Source organism: Pongo abelii, chromosome 4, assembly GCF_028885655.2.
Source record: "Pongo abelii isolate AG06213 chromosome 4, NHGRI_mPonAbe1-v2.0_pri, whole genome shotgun sequence".
Taxonomy (NCBI): Eukaryota; Metazoa; Chordata; class Mammalia; order Primates; family Hominidae; genus Pongo; species Pongo abelii.
In genome coordinates this window covers 157,630,013-157,644,726 of record NC_071989.2, presented here as the reverse complement: position 1 = coordinate 157,644,726, position 14,714 = coordinate 157,630,013, and the positions used below count along the sequence as shown (strand labels likewise).

At 42.7% G+C, this 14,714-nt stretch overlaps 1 protein-coding gene across 6 annotated transcripts in view; it reads left to right on the top strand.

Moving 5' to 3' along the window:
- SH3TC2 (SH3 domain and tetratricopeptide repeats 2) overlaps nucleotides 1–14,714 on the top strand; it is a 115,022-nt gene that overhangs the window by 88,575 nt on the left and 11,733 nt on the right. For 5 of the 6 annotated variants that reach the window (XM_063724312.1, XM_024247521.3, XM_063724311.1 and 2 more), the window contains 4 exons: nucleotides 7,307–7,457; nucleotides 9,652–9,774; nucleotides 11,045–11,195; nucleotides 12,968–13,164. In XM_063724312.1, coding sequence (XP_063580382.1) covers nucleotides 7,307–7,457; nucleotides 9,652–9,774; nucleotides 11,045–11,195; nucleotides 12,968–13,164 — 622 coding nt within the window. Of the gene's footprint in view, nucleotides 1–7,306; nucleotides 7,458–9,651; nucleotides 9,775–11,044; nucleotides 11,196–12,967; nucleotides 13,300–13,960; nucleotides 14,188–14,714 lie in introns of those variants that run through there. The other variant, XM_063724313.1, reaches the window with a different exon arrangement.

Below are 14,714 nucleotides of genomic sequence, written 5' to 3'. Positions count from 1 at the left end.
TGATGATTATTTTTGACATATGCCTCAGGGAAAAGGCTGTTCTGCGCTGAGTGAGCTCTGAGTGAGGTTAAATGAAAACAAGCCCTGTAAGCAGAGGCTTCCAGGGAACTTCCAAACAGATCAAACAGTAACAGTTCTCTGGGGATGGAACTTTGGGGGATTTCAAGCTCATTGTCTCCTTCAGTGGTTGCCAAGTTGCTGGTTTTTCCAGCTACCATTATTGTGAGGCTGTTGGTTTTTAAGTGTACCACAGAGCTAGGGACATGCAGAATGTCTCTAAGGCAAGTTGAAAAGCAATGAAGCTCACTTTCGTAACAAGTTTCAGCCGTTTTCCTGAATAAACACTCCTTGCAAACCTTTGGTTAATATCCAGAGTTCTGAAAAATTTTATTTAGATAATTTTTGTCTGTTTTCATTGCTTTTATGGAGGAGAAAACTTTTGGAAATTTTTATTCCATTGTTCTGTAAATTGATCTAGATTAGGATTTTTAATTTGAATAGTTTATAGTTTTAAACTCTGAGATTCCTATTTGTACAATTGGGAAGAAATAAATATCCACTTTTGCCTTACCACTAATATGAGTGATATTGAATGGAAGATTGGGAAATACTTTAGGTGTCAGAGGAAACCCCTGTACACATAAGGTCATTGTCCCTTTGCAGAATGGCCAGTTCAACAAAGAGAACATGCTGTAATGCTATATTTATTTAGCATGTATAAATCACCTTCTCCTACAGAACGCTTTAAAAAAATAAAAGAACAAAGACCAACTACAGACACAGATAAACGGGTGTTTCTATGCACCTGGGGGTGGTTACTGTAATTTAGCATTAAGCTTCCTGGTAGCTGAGTAAAAAGGGGAAAGCTGTATGAGGTTCTCACTGTCTGACAAAAGAACATAAACACATGTATCTGTTGGAGCAATTTTTTTCCTGGCACAGATTGCTTAGGAGGAATTTATTAAGTGGGTCTTGAAGTAATGGACAGATTTCTTCAACTAAATTCCCCTCTAGGGATTTGCATTCTCACAAAGCTCAAAGCCACAGCAAGCATGAACACAGCAGGAAGTGTTCATGGAAGAAGTGGCAGGCTTCTGTAGGGGGTGGTTTGGAGGGAAAGGAGACAATGCTTTCAGCAAAGGATGGGGGTGATCTGTCAGGGAAGACTTTATCAAGGTGGTAGCATTTGAGGAGGCCCTTGAAGGATAAGTAATATTTTGAAAAGTGGAGAAGGGTAGGTTTTAGGTGGAGGGAATAGCAGTAGCCATGGAGAGGTCAGGACACATTTGAAAGACATTTTGTAGATTTAACAGACAGGTTTTGGTGATCAGCTGGGTAGTGACATGGTTTCGCTGTGTCCCCATCCAAATCTTATCTTGAATTATTGCTCCCCTAATTCCCATGTGTTGTGGGAGGGACCTGGTGGGAGGTAATTGAATCATGGCATGGTTTCCCCCATACTCTTCTTGTGGTGGTGAGTAAGTCTCATGAGATCTGATGGTTTTATAACAGGAAACCCTTTTTGCTTGGCTCTCCTTCTCTCTCTTGCCTTCTGCCATGTAAGATGTGACTTTCACCTTCTGCCATGATTGTGAGGCCTTCCCAGCCACATGGAACTATGAGTCCATTAAACCTCTTTTTCTTTATAATTTACCCAATCTTGGGTATGTCTTTATCAGCAGTGGGAAAACAGACTAATACAGGTGCAAAGAAGACTCAACTTCTTCCCTAGAAGGAGATATGGAGGTTGGTGGGCATGGGGGCGGGGAGTTGCAATGGGTATCCAGACCTGTACAGTGAACATCCATAGTGAAAATTATGGCCATAATAGCCTTCAGTGAGCATGCCTTGTTTACTAAGCCATATGTAAATCTCAGGATCACCCTGTGACGTAGAAAGAATTGTGGAAATTGAGAACTAAAGAAGCCAAACAACTTGCATGAGGCTTCCTGGCGGGGATTGATATCCAAACAGTGTGTATCTAGGGCAGGGTTAGCAAGCTTTTTAAATAAAGAATCATATAGTAAGTGTTTTAGGCCTTGTGGGCCATATGATCTCCGCCACAAGTACTCCACTCTGCAGTTGTAGTATGAAAATAGATAATACATAAATGAATAAATATGGCTGTGTTCCAATAAAACTTTATTTACAAAAGCAGATTGAAAGCTGTATTTGGCTCATGGGCCATAGTTTAACAACTCCTGATCTAAAATGCATAGTCTTAAGCACTCTATGTATTCTGTCCACCCAGCCAGTAATTTTTGCCCTAGGCAAAAGAAATAGGTGTGGAAGGCTATAGAGTGAAACCTTGTAGAATTGTATGGAGGGGCCTCGTTTTTCATCAGTCTGTCCCCTGCCTGCCACAGAGAGTCCAGACAATTTCACCAGTTGATTTCACTGGCACTAGCTCAGATCCTTGACTTCTCAATTTATGATCTCATGCTGCCTTTTTACTGATTTTAATTTCTCTTATTTGAAAGATTTTTCTCTAGGGTTTAGAAGTGGGTTATGGTGTGTGTGTGTGGGGCGGGGGGGTGCACAGGTAGATAGTGAAAACTTTGTCCCAGCCTTCAGGTTTTTACTCTGGGACACTTTTCTGTCCCTTTGTCTAATATCTGCAGGATCATGCCTTCTCTGCCTTCCAGGGAACAACTACAGAACTTAGTTTGATAAAGGTTTGCAATCTCTCAATGGGAGGGATCTTAGGGAGTCTCGTCTTCTATCTTGAGGTGACACAACACAGACTGGCCTTAGAACTGAGCCAGATGGGGTCCATGAGAACTCTGTGGCTCTATTAAATCTATTAAATCAATTCAACAATTTACCGAGCATTTACTATTGCCCAGGAACTGTGCTAAAAACTGAACAAGGGTGATAATAGTCCATGAGCTCACAATGATAACAGAATAGTACAGAAAATAAACATATAAATAGCCACTAAAGTTATCGTATAAATTGTGGTAAGTGCCACAAAGGATGTGCATATTATTATTTTTAGAAAGAAGGGATGCCTTGCATGTAATAGGTCCTCTCAAAATAATGATTAACTCTTTGCATGTGAATACAACAGTAGCCTAGCAGCCATTGCTTCTGGCTTTTATTCTTTTTTTTTTTTTTTTTTTTGAGACAGAGTCTCACTCTGTCGCCCAGGCTGGAGTGCAGTGGCGCGATCTCGGCTCACTGCAACCTCCGCCTCCTGGGTTCATGCCATTCTCCTGCCTCAGCCTCCTAAGTAGCTGGGACTATAGGCGCCCACCACCACGCCCGGCTAATTTTTTGTATTTTTAATAGAGACAGGGTTTCACCATGTTAGCCAGGATGGTCTCGACCTCCCGATCTCGTGATCCGCCCGCCTCAGCCTTCCAAAGTGCTGGGATTACAGGCGTGAGCCACCACGCCCGGCCGCCTGGCTTTTATTCTTATATTTATGCTTCTTATTTTTCTGGAACTGAAAAAAGTGGTACATTTTAAAAAATATAATTAATATGTTAATCCTAACACAGAAGCAATTCTTTTCTCATTTTTGTTGTAAATAAGGAAAGAATTGCTTTTCCTGAAATGTCATCATCTGATCACAAGGCTATAATGTACACTACCACCCCAGTTTCACACATGAGAAAACTTTGTTCGAGGTTTAAAATAGCTTATGTCTTTTAAAACTTCAGGATTTTTAAAGTGGTAAATGAAACAAAAGTCTTCCCAAGTGCTAATATCTGAGCCAGAAATTAGGCACTGCTTGAGGGTGTAAATGTAAGGGTTCTGGGTCAGACTCTGAGAGTTAGATCCTGGTTTAAACAGGGCTTATTACTTGGTCCAAGATAGTTAGCCTTACCAAGCCTTATTTTTTTTCTGTTAGTAAAATGAATATGGTAATAGTACTGATCTCTTGGGGCTGTTGTGATGATTACACGAGATTTTGCGTGTAAAGCACCTAGTACACACTAAGTGCTCAATAGATGTCAGGTAATAATACTACCATTGTTACTATTATAAGACAAAGCAGCTGAGAGCTCAAAATAAGGCTTTAGAAACGTGCAGGAAAACTTAGATACGTTTCAAAAAACAAATCAAAACAACAACATCCTTCTGGATTTCTTTATTTGCAAAATGGGCTAAGAATTCTAATGGCTTGGGGTTTCTATGCGGATTAAATGAGAAAATGTATGCTGAAAATATACACCCAACACCTCACACAGAATCAGCCCTCAGTTTTTGGCCATCTTTGTCATCAAAACAGGACAAGACCAATTAGTGGAGGCTGGGCTTTGGCCAGAGGTCAGAGAGACTCATCCAGGCAGGGCAGGGATCTGGGAAGCCCCAGCAGGGGGTAGTAAGAGGAAGTCTGGAAATGCAGGTGTATTGGGGTCACTTGGCCATGGGCTCATGGCTGATGTTCAGGCATGGAAGAAGAAACAAAGACAGCCCCAGAGACTGAATTTGAGGACAGGAAAAATGAGACAAAGAGAAGAGTCAAGATTGGAAAGGAGAGGAGATAACATGCCGGAACACAGGCACAGGAGACTCAGAAGTACACAAGGCTGATGCAGTGCTGGCCCACCAGCAGTGCTCCATGCTTCTTTGGCTTTGGAAGCCAAACCAAACCTAGAGTCTGTGGGTGGCGGCTGGAGGAATTGGCATGCTGGGCTATCTGGTACTCAACTGGTAGGTGACACTGCTTGGCCACTGGCCGATGTAAAGTAATGGGGGTGAGTGGTGATAGGAAGGAACCAAGGAAGCTGGACTACTGCCCAGTTTTAGACCACAGAAGCACTTGTTTTTTTACTGGAGATCATAGATCATGTGCAAGTCTTGGTGAGAGTCAGTTGTCTTTGGAAAATCTTCCATTTGCAAGGTGTCTCAATGGTGCTGTGTGAGCCACTAGGTCTCTGTAAGTCTTGTCTTCCCCTGATGGGGCGTTTCTTGGAAAGAAATAGAGATCTCCTCTCTTCCACAGTCATAATGAACTCAGAGGGAGAAAGTGCCAGAAACAAATGCTGGCTCTGTCAGTTGGCCTGTCTGTAATAACCTAAATCTTGTTCCCTGAAGGTCTGGAGAAAACAACTATAGTAGCCCAAGGGCATCCCAGGACAGTAAATGGGAATATAAAAAAACAGAGCAGGAAATAGGATGAGGATGAGATTTATGAGTCTTGTCTTCATCAATTGCTCCAGTGAGAGTGAGGAGAGTTGTGGAGGCCAGGCCTGCTGAATCTCAACCCAGCTTGAGTTTGCAGGGTACAAAAGTGGGGAGAGAAAGGCAGGGCTTCCTATAGTGAAAGATGCCTGTGGTTACTGTAGTTGAGCTGAGGAGGGTGGTGATCACTGCAGCATGGTGTGGAGTTTTTCAGCTCATTGTATTCTCAGAGGAAGTTTCACATTTTAAAACTTGAGAAAGGGTGGCCAGCGCCCATCAGGATGTCAATAAATCCATGTTAAGAGCAGGGAGGAAGAGAAAACTTGAGTTTTTTCTTTCTATTTCTTACAAGGGCCAAATGCCTGGCACGCTCTCCAGAAGGCCAACAGCTGCCTCATTGCCAATAAGGATCCGGGCCTTAGGAGTTGAGAGCAATGCTTGTTTCCCTCATGGTGCACAAAGGGGCCTGGCGGCTGAGAGGTCCATAATCAAGTGGTAACCACGTTTGTTGAGGACTTTCTACTTAAGTGTCCACAGACGTGGTTGATGATGATCAGTGTTTCTGGGAAGAGTTGCATGGTTTACTGCAGTGGTTCTCAAACTTTGGTGTGCAGGAGTGTGACCTGGATGTGTCTTAGGAATTCAGGTTCCTGGATTGCAACTGTAATGAATCTTTTTCAGTCAGTTTGAGGTAGCTCTGGGGGATCTGTGCTTTGACTAAGCTCCCTATGAAATGCTAATGCAGGTGGGCCACAAATCATGTTTTGGGAAATATGAGTGTTATGGGAGAAGTCCTAGGCTGCTACTCAGAAGAAGGGAGTTCTGGCCTTGGATCTCCCCCTAATGTGCTGTGCAAACATATGTAAGTTATTTCCAGTTTCTGGGCTTGTTTCCTCTATAAAATAAGAAGATTGGACTAGATCAGCAAGTCTCAAGCCAAGCTGCGCAACAGAATTACATGGAGAACTTAGACACAGTGCTTGTGCCTGAGCCATATTCCGAGAGCCTGGTGCTCAGGCTATCATGACGTTGCAACACACTGGGAAATAGTGTGGCAGTGTACACGTTTAAAATGCTTCCAGGTGACTCTAGTTGTTGCCAGGACTGAGAACTACTATCTAGATGATGCACAGTGTTCCTTCCTTGTTTTTGAATACTGAATCGTCTGTGAGAAAATGTATTACCTATGTCTCATTTCTTCATTGGTCCCTCCATTGTCACGGAGGGAGAGTTTTCTATAAAATACAATTTTCCAAAAAATTAAAGCGCACCTCATTAAGCACCAGCCTGTTAAAACTTTCACCCTACTTTGATTTTTCTTTATAAACAAAACATCAAAATCTTTTTGATGATTTAAAGTTATCACTGTTGTCACTCATTCATGCATTCACTCAATAGTTATGCATTTGGTGTCTGCTTTGTGTTAGTAACTGTAATAGTTCATTCTCATGCTGCTAATAAAGACATACTTAAGACTGGGTAATCTATAAAGGGAAGGATGTTTAATGGCCTCACAGTTCCATATAGCTGGGGAGGCCTCACAATCATGGCTGAAGGCAAAAGAGGAGCAAAGGCACATCTTAACTGGCAGGGGAACTACCCTTTATACAGATCTCATGAGACTCACTATCATGAGAACAGCAGCATGGGGGTAATGGCTCCATGATTCAATTACCTCCCACCAGGTCCCTCCCACGACATATGGGGATTATGGGAGCTACAGTTCAAGATGAGATTTGGGTGGGGACACAGCCAAACCATTTCAATAGCATAACACCAAAAAAGGTTATAGAGCAGTAAAAGGGTTGATGGACCATGCATCAGTAATAATAATAATTATAAGTGATCTTTAAACATTCATCAGGTGCCAAGGACATAATAGGCACTGTTCTAAGCACTTAGTTTTATCTCATTTAATCCTCACAACGATCCACTCAGGTGGGCACAATTATAGGTCTATTTTACAGATAAGGAGACCAAGGCACAGAAGAATCCTGTACTTTCTCAAAGTCACACAGCTAATTGGGGTAGAGCTGGGATTCAATCAGGCCCACCTCCCTGTGTGATGTGGGATGTGGCTGTTCCTGCTCAGAGCTTCTGTTTCATTCTGTGCTGAGTGGACCCTGAGGCCCCTTTGAGCCCTCGTACCTCACAAGTTCATGTCTGTCCCCAGGTCCCTCAGGAGGTCACTCACATGCATCAAGGAGAGCCTGCGTATCTTCATTGACCTGGGGGAGAGAGACAAGGCTGCTGAGGCCTGGCTTGGGGCGGGGCGACTCCACTACCTCATGCAGGAAGACGAGCTGGTGGAGCTGTGCCTGCAGGTAGGCCTCCTGCAGAGCTCTCTGGGAGCTGTTGACTTGGGTCATCTGGGGAGGCAGCTGTACTCTCCAAATCAACCAACTGGAACCAGAGCGGGATGGTGTTCACCCTAAGCCCGTGGAGAGAGGGTCAACACTGGGCTGCTCCCTGAACACATGGTGGAAACCAGGGTGGTCTGACAAGCTGAGTACAGACAGCAAAGGGCCAGTCGCTGAGACCCATATACATGTGTGCACCCTGGGAGGATGTGAGGGGAGACTCACATATCATCTGTAACGTCACTTGTCCCATTAAGTATACCTGTCTTTCCAAAGCTCAACATACACCTTGACTTTAGGGTTTTGCTGCAGTTTGAGGCAAGGTTGGTGTGTATGTGTGGTATTAACAATATTATTCTCTTATTTTTTTGTTTGTTTGCATACTTTTAGTATCAGAGATGTGGTACAGTGTAGTGGTTAAAAGCCTGGGCTTTGAAGAGAGAAAAGCCTAGAGTCAAATCCCAGGGTCATCACATATGGACTGACTATGTGACTTTGAGCTTGCCATATGACATCTCTGGGATTCAGTTTCTTCATGGGGAAATTGAACTCTGTCTTTTAGCATAAGGATTAGTAAAACAAAAATTTATATATCTCACTTGCATAGTAGTAAATGCATAGTAAGCATTTATGAAGTGGTCAGAACTTATTAAATGTTTAATACATGATATTTTAGTGTTTTATTACTATCTGTACAATATTGACATTAAATACTGTGATGATATGTAAGATGTTTAATTCTACAAAAATATACCAATTTTTTTCTTTCCCATGTTTTATTTTCTTTCTTTTTACTTCTCCTTATACTAGCACATAAACTTGCACAAATTCACTTCTACTGAGACTTAATAGCTGCATAACCCTGATTGCATGCTTCCTATGTACAGGAGACTTTGCTAAACACTTCACTTGCATGACGTAGTTTAACCCTCATTATAAACGCAGTAGGATTTTCCATTATAATTTCCATTTTACAGAAGAAGCTCAGAGAGGCTGAGTAATTTGCCCAAGGTGATAAAACTGGTAAGTGGTGGAGCTGAGAACTGCACACAGTGTGACTTAGAGCCTTCACTCTCAGCCTCTACGCCATCTGCCTTGTGATTTTAGGGCTGAAAGGGTTTCTGGAGAGCAGACAATTCAGTCTTCTCCTTTCATGTTGTGGGAGACTGAAGCCCAAAGGGCACTGTTCCGATTGTGCATTGTTTTGGTGGCAAAGCCTCCTGACTCCAGGATTCCATCTCACTGCGCCTCTCTCTCTCTGTAGCTGCCCATGCAATAACACAGCAACTACAGCGTCTTGCCCCAGTGATGAAATGTTCACTGGCCAGAACAGGTCCCAGGCCTCACCCAACCCCAGGCTGCCACCTAACTGATGTTGTGCAGGGTCATTTCCATGGAAGTGAATCATTCTGGACCTGAGGCTATTTGAGGTCCTGTAACTGTGCTGCAGGTACAGCGGCATATTCTTTACTCTTCAACTTCCTTAGCACATTTGGTGTAGATGAAATCCAAAATAGCTTGCTAGAGATAAAGAAGCTGTGGAGGCTAGGGTACTGGGATGGAAGACACCAACATTTGTTTGCCACTGACTATTGGCGTGAAGCTGGGGAGGTTCTGTTTTCTTTCTGAGCTACACTATCTCCATCTGGAAAGTGTAAGATGTTGAACTGGATCACTATTTTTCCATTTCAGTTATTTACATATTAAGTTCATGGTTTTGCTATATACATGTACCTTCTATACCATTGTTTACTTCTTTTTCTTTGACTCAACATCAAATCAACGTAGCTTTCTTTACACTTAGCCTTATTCTACACAATACTATCTAGAGTTGCAGGTTGGATGCATTATTAGTTTTTTTTTTTCTAAAACACATTAAAATAAATACTTAACTGGTAAAACAAAATGTTTCTCTATATACTGTTAAAAATAATCTAGCACCACCAAAAGCAATCTCTCATACCAGGATGGGGAAATGCCAGACTGGAGAATGTCTAAAGTCCTCTTACCAGCCCTAGGAGTGTGAAGACACTTAGGATTTGGGGGACTTTATCAGAGGATTAGTTGATTTAGGTGGTCTGCATCTTAGCTCTGCCAGTCCTGTGGAGGTCGGGAAGCCCTCCTCTCTGCCTTTAACAGCTGTCTCTGTCCCACCTAGGCAGCCATCCAGACAGCCCTGAAGTCAGAGGAGCCTTTGCTGGCTCTCAAACTTTATGAAGAAGCAGGTGATGTGTTCTTCAATGGGACCCGCCACAGGCATCATGCAGTGGAGTACTACCGAGTAAGTCCAAGCTGTGCAGTTTGCTGAGACAGGTCCTGGCATGGGCATGGGAAGGGTCAGACTGGACTTCGGCCTGGGTTCCTCTTCTCCTCTCTTGCTTGTATTTCATTTTTCTTTCTTTCTTGTCCAGTGCCCACCTACTCACTCTCTCTTCAACCTAGTGGGAGCTCAGGGAAGGTTCTGATAAACTTAGTCATTCTCAGGCTTGATAAGTTATCCTTCTTGGGATAATACATCAAAATAATTGAGTCCAGGAGTTCAAGACCATCTCGAACTCTTGGGTGCATGGTACTTTACAGTCTGCAGCACACTTTTGAGTTTACCAGTGTTTCTCATTTACTACTGGGGGTGTGGTGGGAGATTATTTAAAGGGTTATGTAGATGAATGCTTTTGTTTGATCATATTTTTAATAAGCATGTGTTAAAATATATTTTTTTTAAATTAAAAATATATAATACAAGCTCATCAAACCTATGATTTCACAGATATTATTGCGAAGGATGAGGCAAGAAAAAGAGTTGATATTAAGAATAACACAAATTAAATGAATGTCCAGATATTAAGCAGATATGTCAAAAATTGTGATTGTTGTTCATCACTGACTGAAGTTTAGGAAGCCTCATTATCTAATTTGATCCTAAAATTTTATTCACTCAGATATTCATTTATTTATTTGTTCAGTTGTTTATTCAGTCATCAAATGCTAGCAAACACCCAGTCTGTGCCAGGCACTGAGCTAGGGGTGGGGGAAGAACAGGGAACGCGTCTCTGACTGTTGAGGGGCTTATTTTCATATGCATTTTGTAGATGAGAAAACTAAGGTTCAGAAAGATGAAGTGATTTGCCTAAAATTCTATCATGATAAAAACATAGAAATGACCACTTTTTGAGATATTCCCGCACTATGCATGTACTCATGTGTGCTTCATAGATAGCACCGTGGATGCTAGGGGAGCACACACCTGAGAAGGGAACGACATTCCACGTGACCTTGGGAAAAGCCACTTCCCTTTCCTACTCCAGGTTTCCCCAATTATAGGAGGCCCAATGCCCTCTACTTCTTCTACTTTAAGATCTGGGCAAAACATCATGAGCAAGGATCAGGAGAGAGAGATTTGAGTAAAGGCACACAGGGAAACATGGCTGACTCCCCTTTGTTTTAGTCCACTGCCATTCCCCAACCCCTGCCTGTAGAAGATAAGTCTCCTAGCTATGGTATGCACTGAGGATTCCTATCTAGACTAAGGTTCCTTGGGCTTCTGTTCCTAGGCTGGAGCTGTTCCTTTAGCAAGGAGGTTGAAGGTGGTGAGAACTGAGCTCCGGATTTTCAACAAGCTGACAGAGCTGCAGATTAGCCTTGAAGGCTATGAGAAGGCTTTGGAATTTGCCACCCTGGCCGCCAGGCTCAGCACAGTCACAGGTGGGTGGTCTTCACTATTGGGTGTGTTGAATGAGAGCGGTGATTAGTCAAGGATAGACAGCAAAGCAATAACACCACAGGCCCTGGAGTCAGACTGTGTGGGTTCAAATCCCAGGTCTGACTGTCAGGGAGACCTTAGTTAAGCAAGTTGCTTAACTTCTATAAGCCTCAAGCTTGTCATCACCAAATCAGGATTAAAAATAGTGCCCACCTCATGGTAGTTGTTATGAAGACCAGTGATTATCCATGTAACAGCCACAGCACAATGTTGGGTACATGGTAAGTCCTTGGTAAGTGTTGCCTGTGCCACACTAATTATTATATTACAGTTGCTGTTGTTTCCCAAGTGTAAAGTAAATGATATTTTATTCTCTGCATAGGCTATGTTCCCATTGCAAAAAGACTGTGCTCTAAATTTTAAATTAGTTAATTTTTAGTCAAAAGTGCATTTTCCCATGAAGCTAAAATGTAAATGAAGGTCAGTTTCCCATTACCCTAACTCAGAACATAGCTGAATATCTTGTGTTTATGTCAAAAGCTAGTGGGAAACAATAATAGTCATCAGAACAGATAAATGGCAGAATAAAAAAGATTTAAAAACCCCTCATCTTGAATGTTGGTGTTTGAAGAAAAGCAGGTTTGATTAGAGAAGCCTTGATTAGATGTAAGGGTAAATGTAATATTCTGTGATGATTTCAGGAGGGACTTCTGGGTATTTTCAAGGGCATCGGATGTGGATGATACCGGACTTTATTTTGTCTAACTGCACTCTTGAGAGAGCCTTCCCTCTTTTCCCTACCTTTTTCCTTATTGCATAAGACCTCATCTGAGTGACTGTGTGCTAATCTCAGAAAAGGCCTTGGAGGCCCCAAGCAGCTCCTCTGAGCACTCTTTATCCCTCACTGGATGGGAGCTGAAGGGAGGTTGTATGCATCCTTTATATATGTACTTCCCCTGTGGCTGATTTTTCCATATCAGAGAATTTTCTCTCTCTTAGATTTTCTTTTTTAATTTTGGCTTTTGGCTCTTTGAAGCTTAAAAGTGATATTTTTAGATGGTATCCAACAGCCACCTTGCAAATATTCCAAAGACATGATTGTAAGCCTTTGTTCCCTGTAAAAGATTGCTCTGTATTAAAACAAATCCACCAAACAAGTCATAGACCCATTAGAAACCAGCATTCTAAAGCATGGTTTAAGGGTGAACAGGTGTTTGTAGCTTATCTGAGACTGACAGTAGGTAAAGGGGCCAAGGAGAGACTGCTACATGGTGGTACCCAAGATAACTCTCTGAAGAGAGAGACTTTTGTGTGAGGAAGACATTTATTATACAGAGTGATTTATTGTAATTCTTAGCTACTCCATCAAGCTAGACTTGTCACCATGTCCCATTAAAAGGGTTTAAGAAGAATTCTTTCTCAGAATCCTGCATTACAGTAGCATCTGCAATAAGGAGAAAATTTTCTTCCAGGAATCATTCCAGGAAACCTTGACCCATCCTCTACTTAGTCACTCTTATAGAGCCCTGCGTTTTCTTTTGTAGCATTTATGACACGTGTAATGTTACATTTGTTTGTGGGATTATTTAAGGAATGTCTGTCATGTGAGACAATAAGCTTTATGAGTACAGGCACCTCTTCTGTCTTATTCCCTATGCTCCAGCACAGTCCCTGACATCTAGTAGACCTTCAAAAAGTTTTATGGAATGAATGAGTGAACAAATGATGCAAAGTGTTGGTTGTAGGGTATCTCTCTCAATCTTCCAATTCTTAGGAGATCGGAGGCAGGAGCTGGTGGCATTTCACCGCCTGGCTACAGTGTACTACTCCCTGAACATGTATGAGATGGCTGAGGACTGCTACCTGAAGACCCTGTCCCTCTGTCCACCCTGGCTGCAGAGTCCCAAGGAGGCCCTGTACTATGCCAAGGTGTATTATCGCCTGGGCCGACTCACCTTCTGCCAGCTGAAGGTAAGAGCCAGACTTCCAAGATTTCCTGACAGCCACCACCCAACCATTCTCCTTCCTGACTCAAAGACAATGAGGATCCTTTGCGGTGGAGCTGAGAAAACCAGAGTGCCAAGATGAGGAGTCTTGTCTCATAGGGTGAGGAGTGGCTTTACAGGGGACATGGAAGCTCTTTCCACTTAACCCTGCTGAAGATCGCAAAAGTGCTCCCATCTTTGCTGAGGAGTAGACTATGGTTCCTCTTTTTCCTTGCCTTGCCACCATGTCTGTGGCTTCTTTATCTGTCAGATACTATAGGCACATTGCCTGTGAGTCTCTCAAGGGCCTATGGAAATATACAAGACCCCAAAACAAAAGAACTATAAGGTCTAAAATGAAGATCAAAATGAATACTTAAGAGTATGTCCATAAAATGTTACAGACCAACTAGTCAACTGCAACTCATTTCTTATAAAGTAATGTAAAGCTACATTTTATGAGAAATGTGGGTGCATATTAACATGTTTGAGATAACGAGGTATGGGGCCTTTAAACTAAGTATACTTAGATCTTAAGAAGGCTTTAGCCCTGCTTCTCTTGCTTGCTGAATCTAGAACTTCTTTTTTTGCTTGCTTGCTTTTTTTTTTTTTTGGGACAGGGTCTTGCTGTGTAGCCCAGGCTGGAGTAGCATGGCTCAATCTTGGCTCACTACAGCCTCTGCATTTGGGGCTCAAGCAATCCTTCTACTTCAGCCTCCTTAGACGCTGGGACCACAGGTGCACTCCACCACACCTGGCTAATTTTTGTATTTTTTGTAAAGATGGGGTTTCGTCGTGTTGCCTGTCTCAAACTGCTGGACTCAAGCCATCTGCCAGCCTCGGCCTCCCAAAATGGTGGGATTACAGGTGTAGTAGGCCATTATGCCCACCCCAGAACTTCTAGAGTTGTGTTGGTTGCAAGTCTCCGTTACAACCCTGACCCTCAAACTGTGTCCCTAGGATTGGCTTCCTTTTACTAGAGGTCCCTGTCCCCTGAAGCACAACCCTTAATCTCTTAATATAGTGGCTTCTGAGTCACTCCTGTGTTTGGCTCCCAGGGGACCCTCAGGGCAGCTCTACTGTCCTTTTCTTATTTGCCAGGCTTTTCTTCTGGCCTGAATTAATTACTGACTTATGAGGGTTAATGGAAACCAGGCAGCCTTTTTGAGTCTCACCCAAAGAAGCATCTGTTTCTCATCTTTACCATGTAGGGAGGGCCAGGGGGTAGTGAAGCACCCTCTAGCCATCTCGCCTCTGCCCCACAGCTCCCAGTAAGTGGTTCAGGGACAAATTGTGTGATCTGTTCATGTCAACCAAGAACTCCACGGATTGTAAAGGGAAAAACTCAGTTCAAACTTCCTTTAGCAAAAAAGGCAACTTACTGGCTCAAAGAATGTGAAAGCTGAGCTACAAATTTAACTGCAGATAGCTCTGGATCCTGTTTCTCAATCATCATCAGGGATTTCCCCACCTCTCATTGTGTTCCTTGACTCTGTATGTTTCTACTTTGCTTTGTTTCTTGGCCTTTTCCCCTTC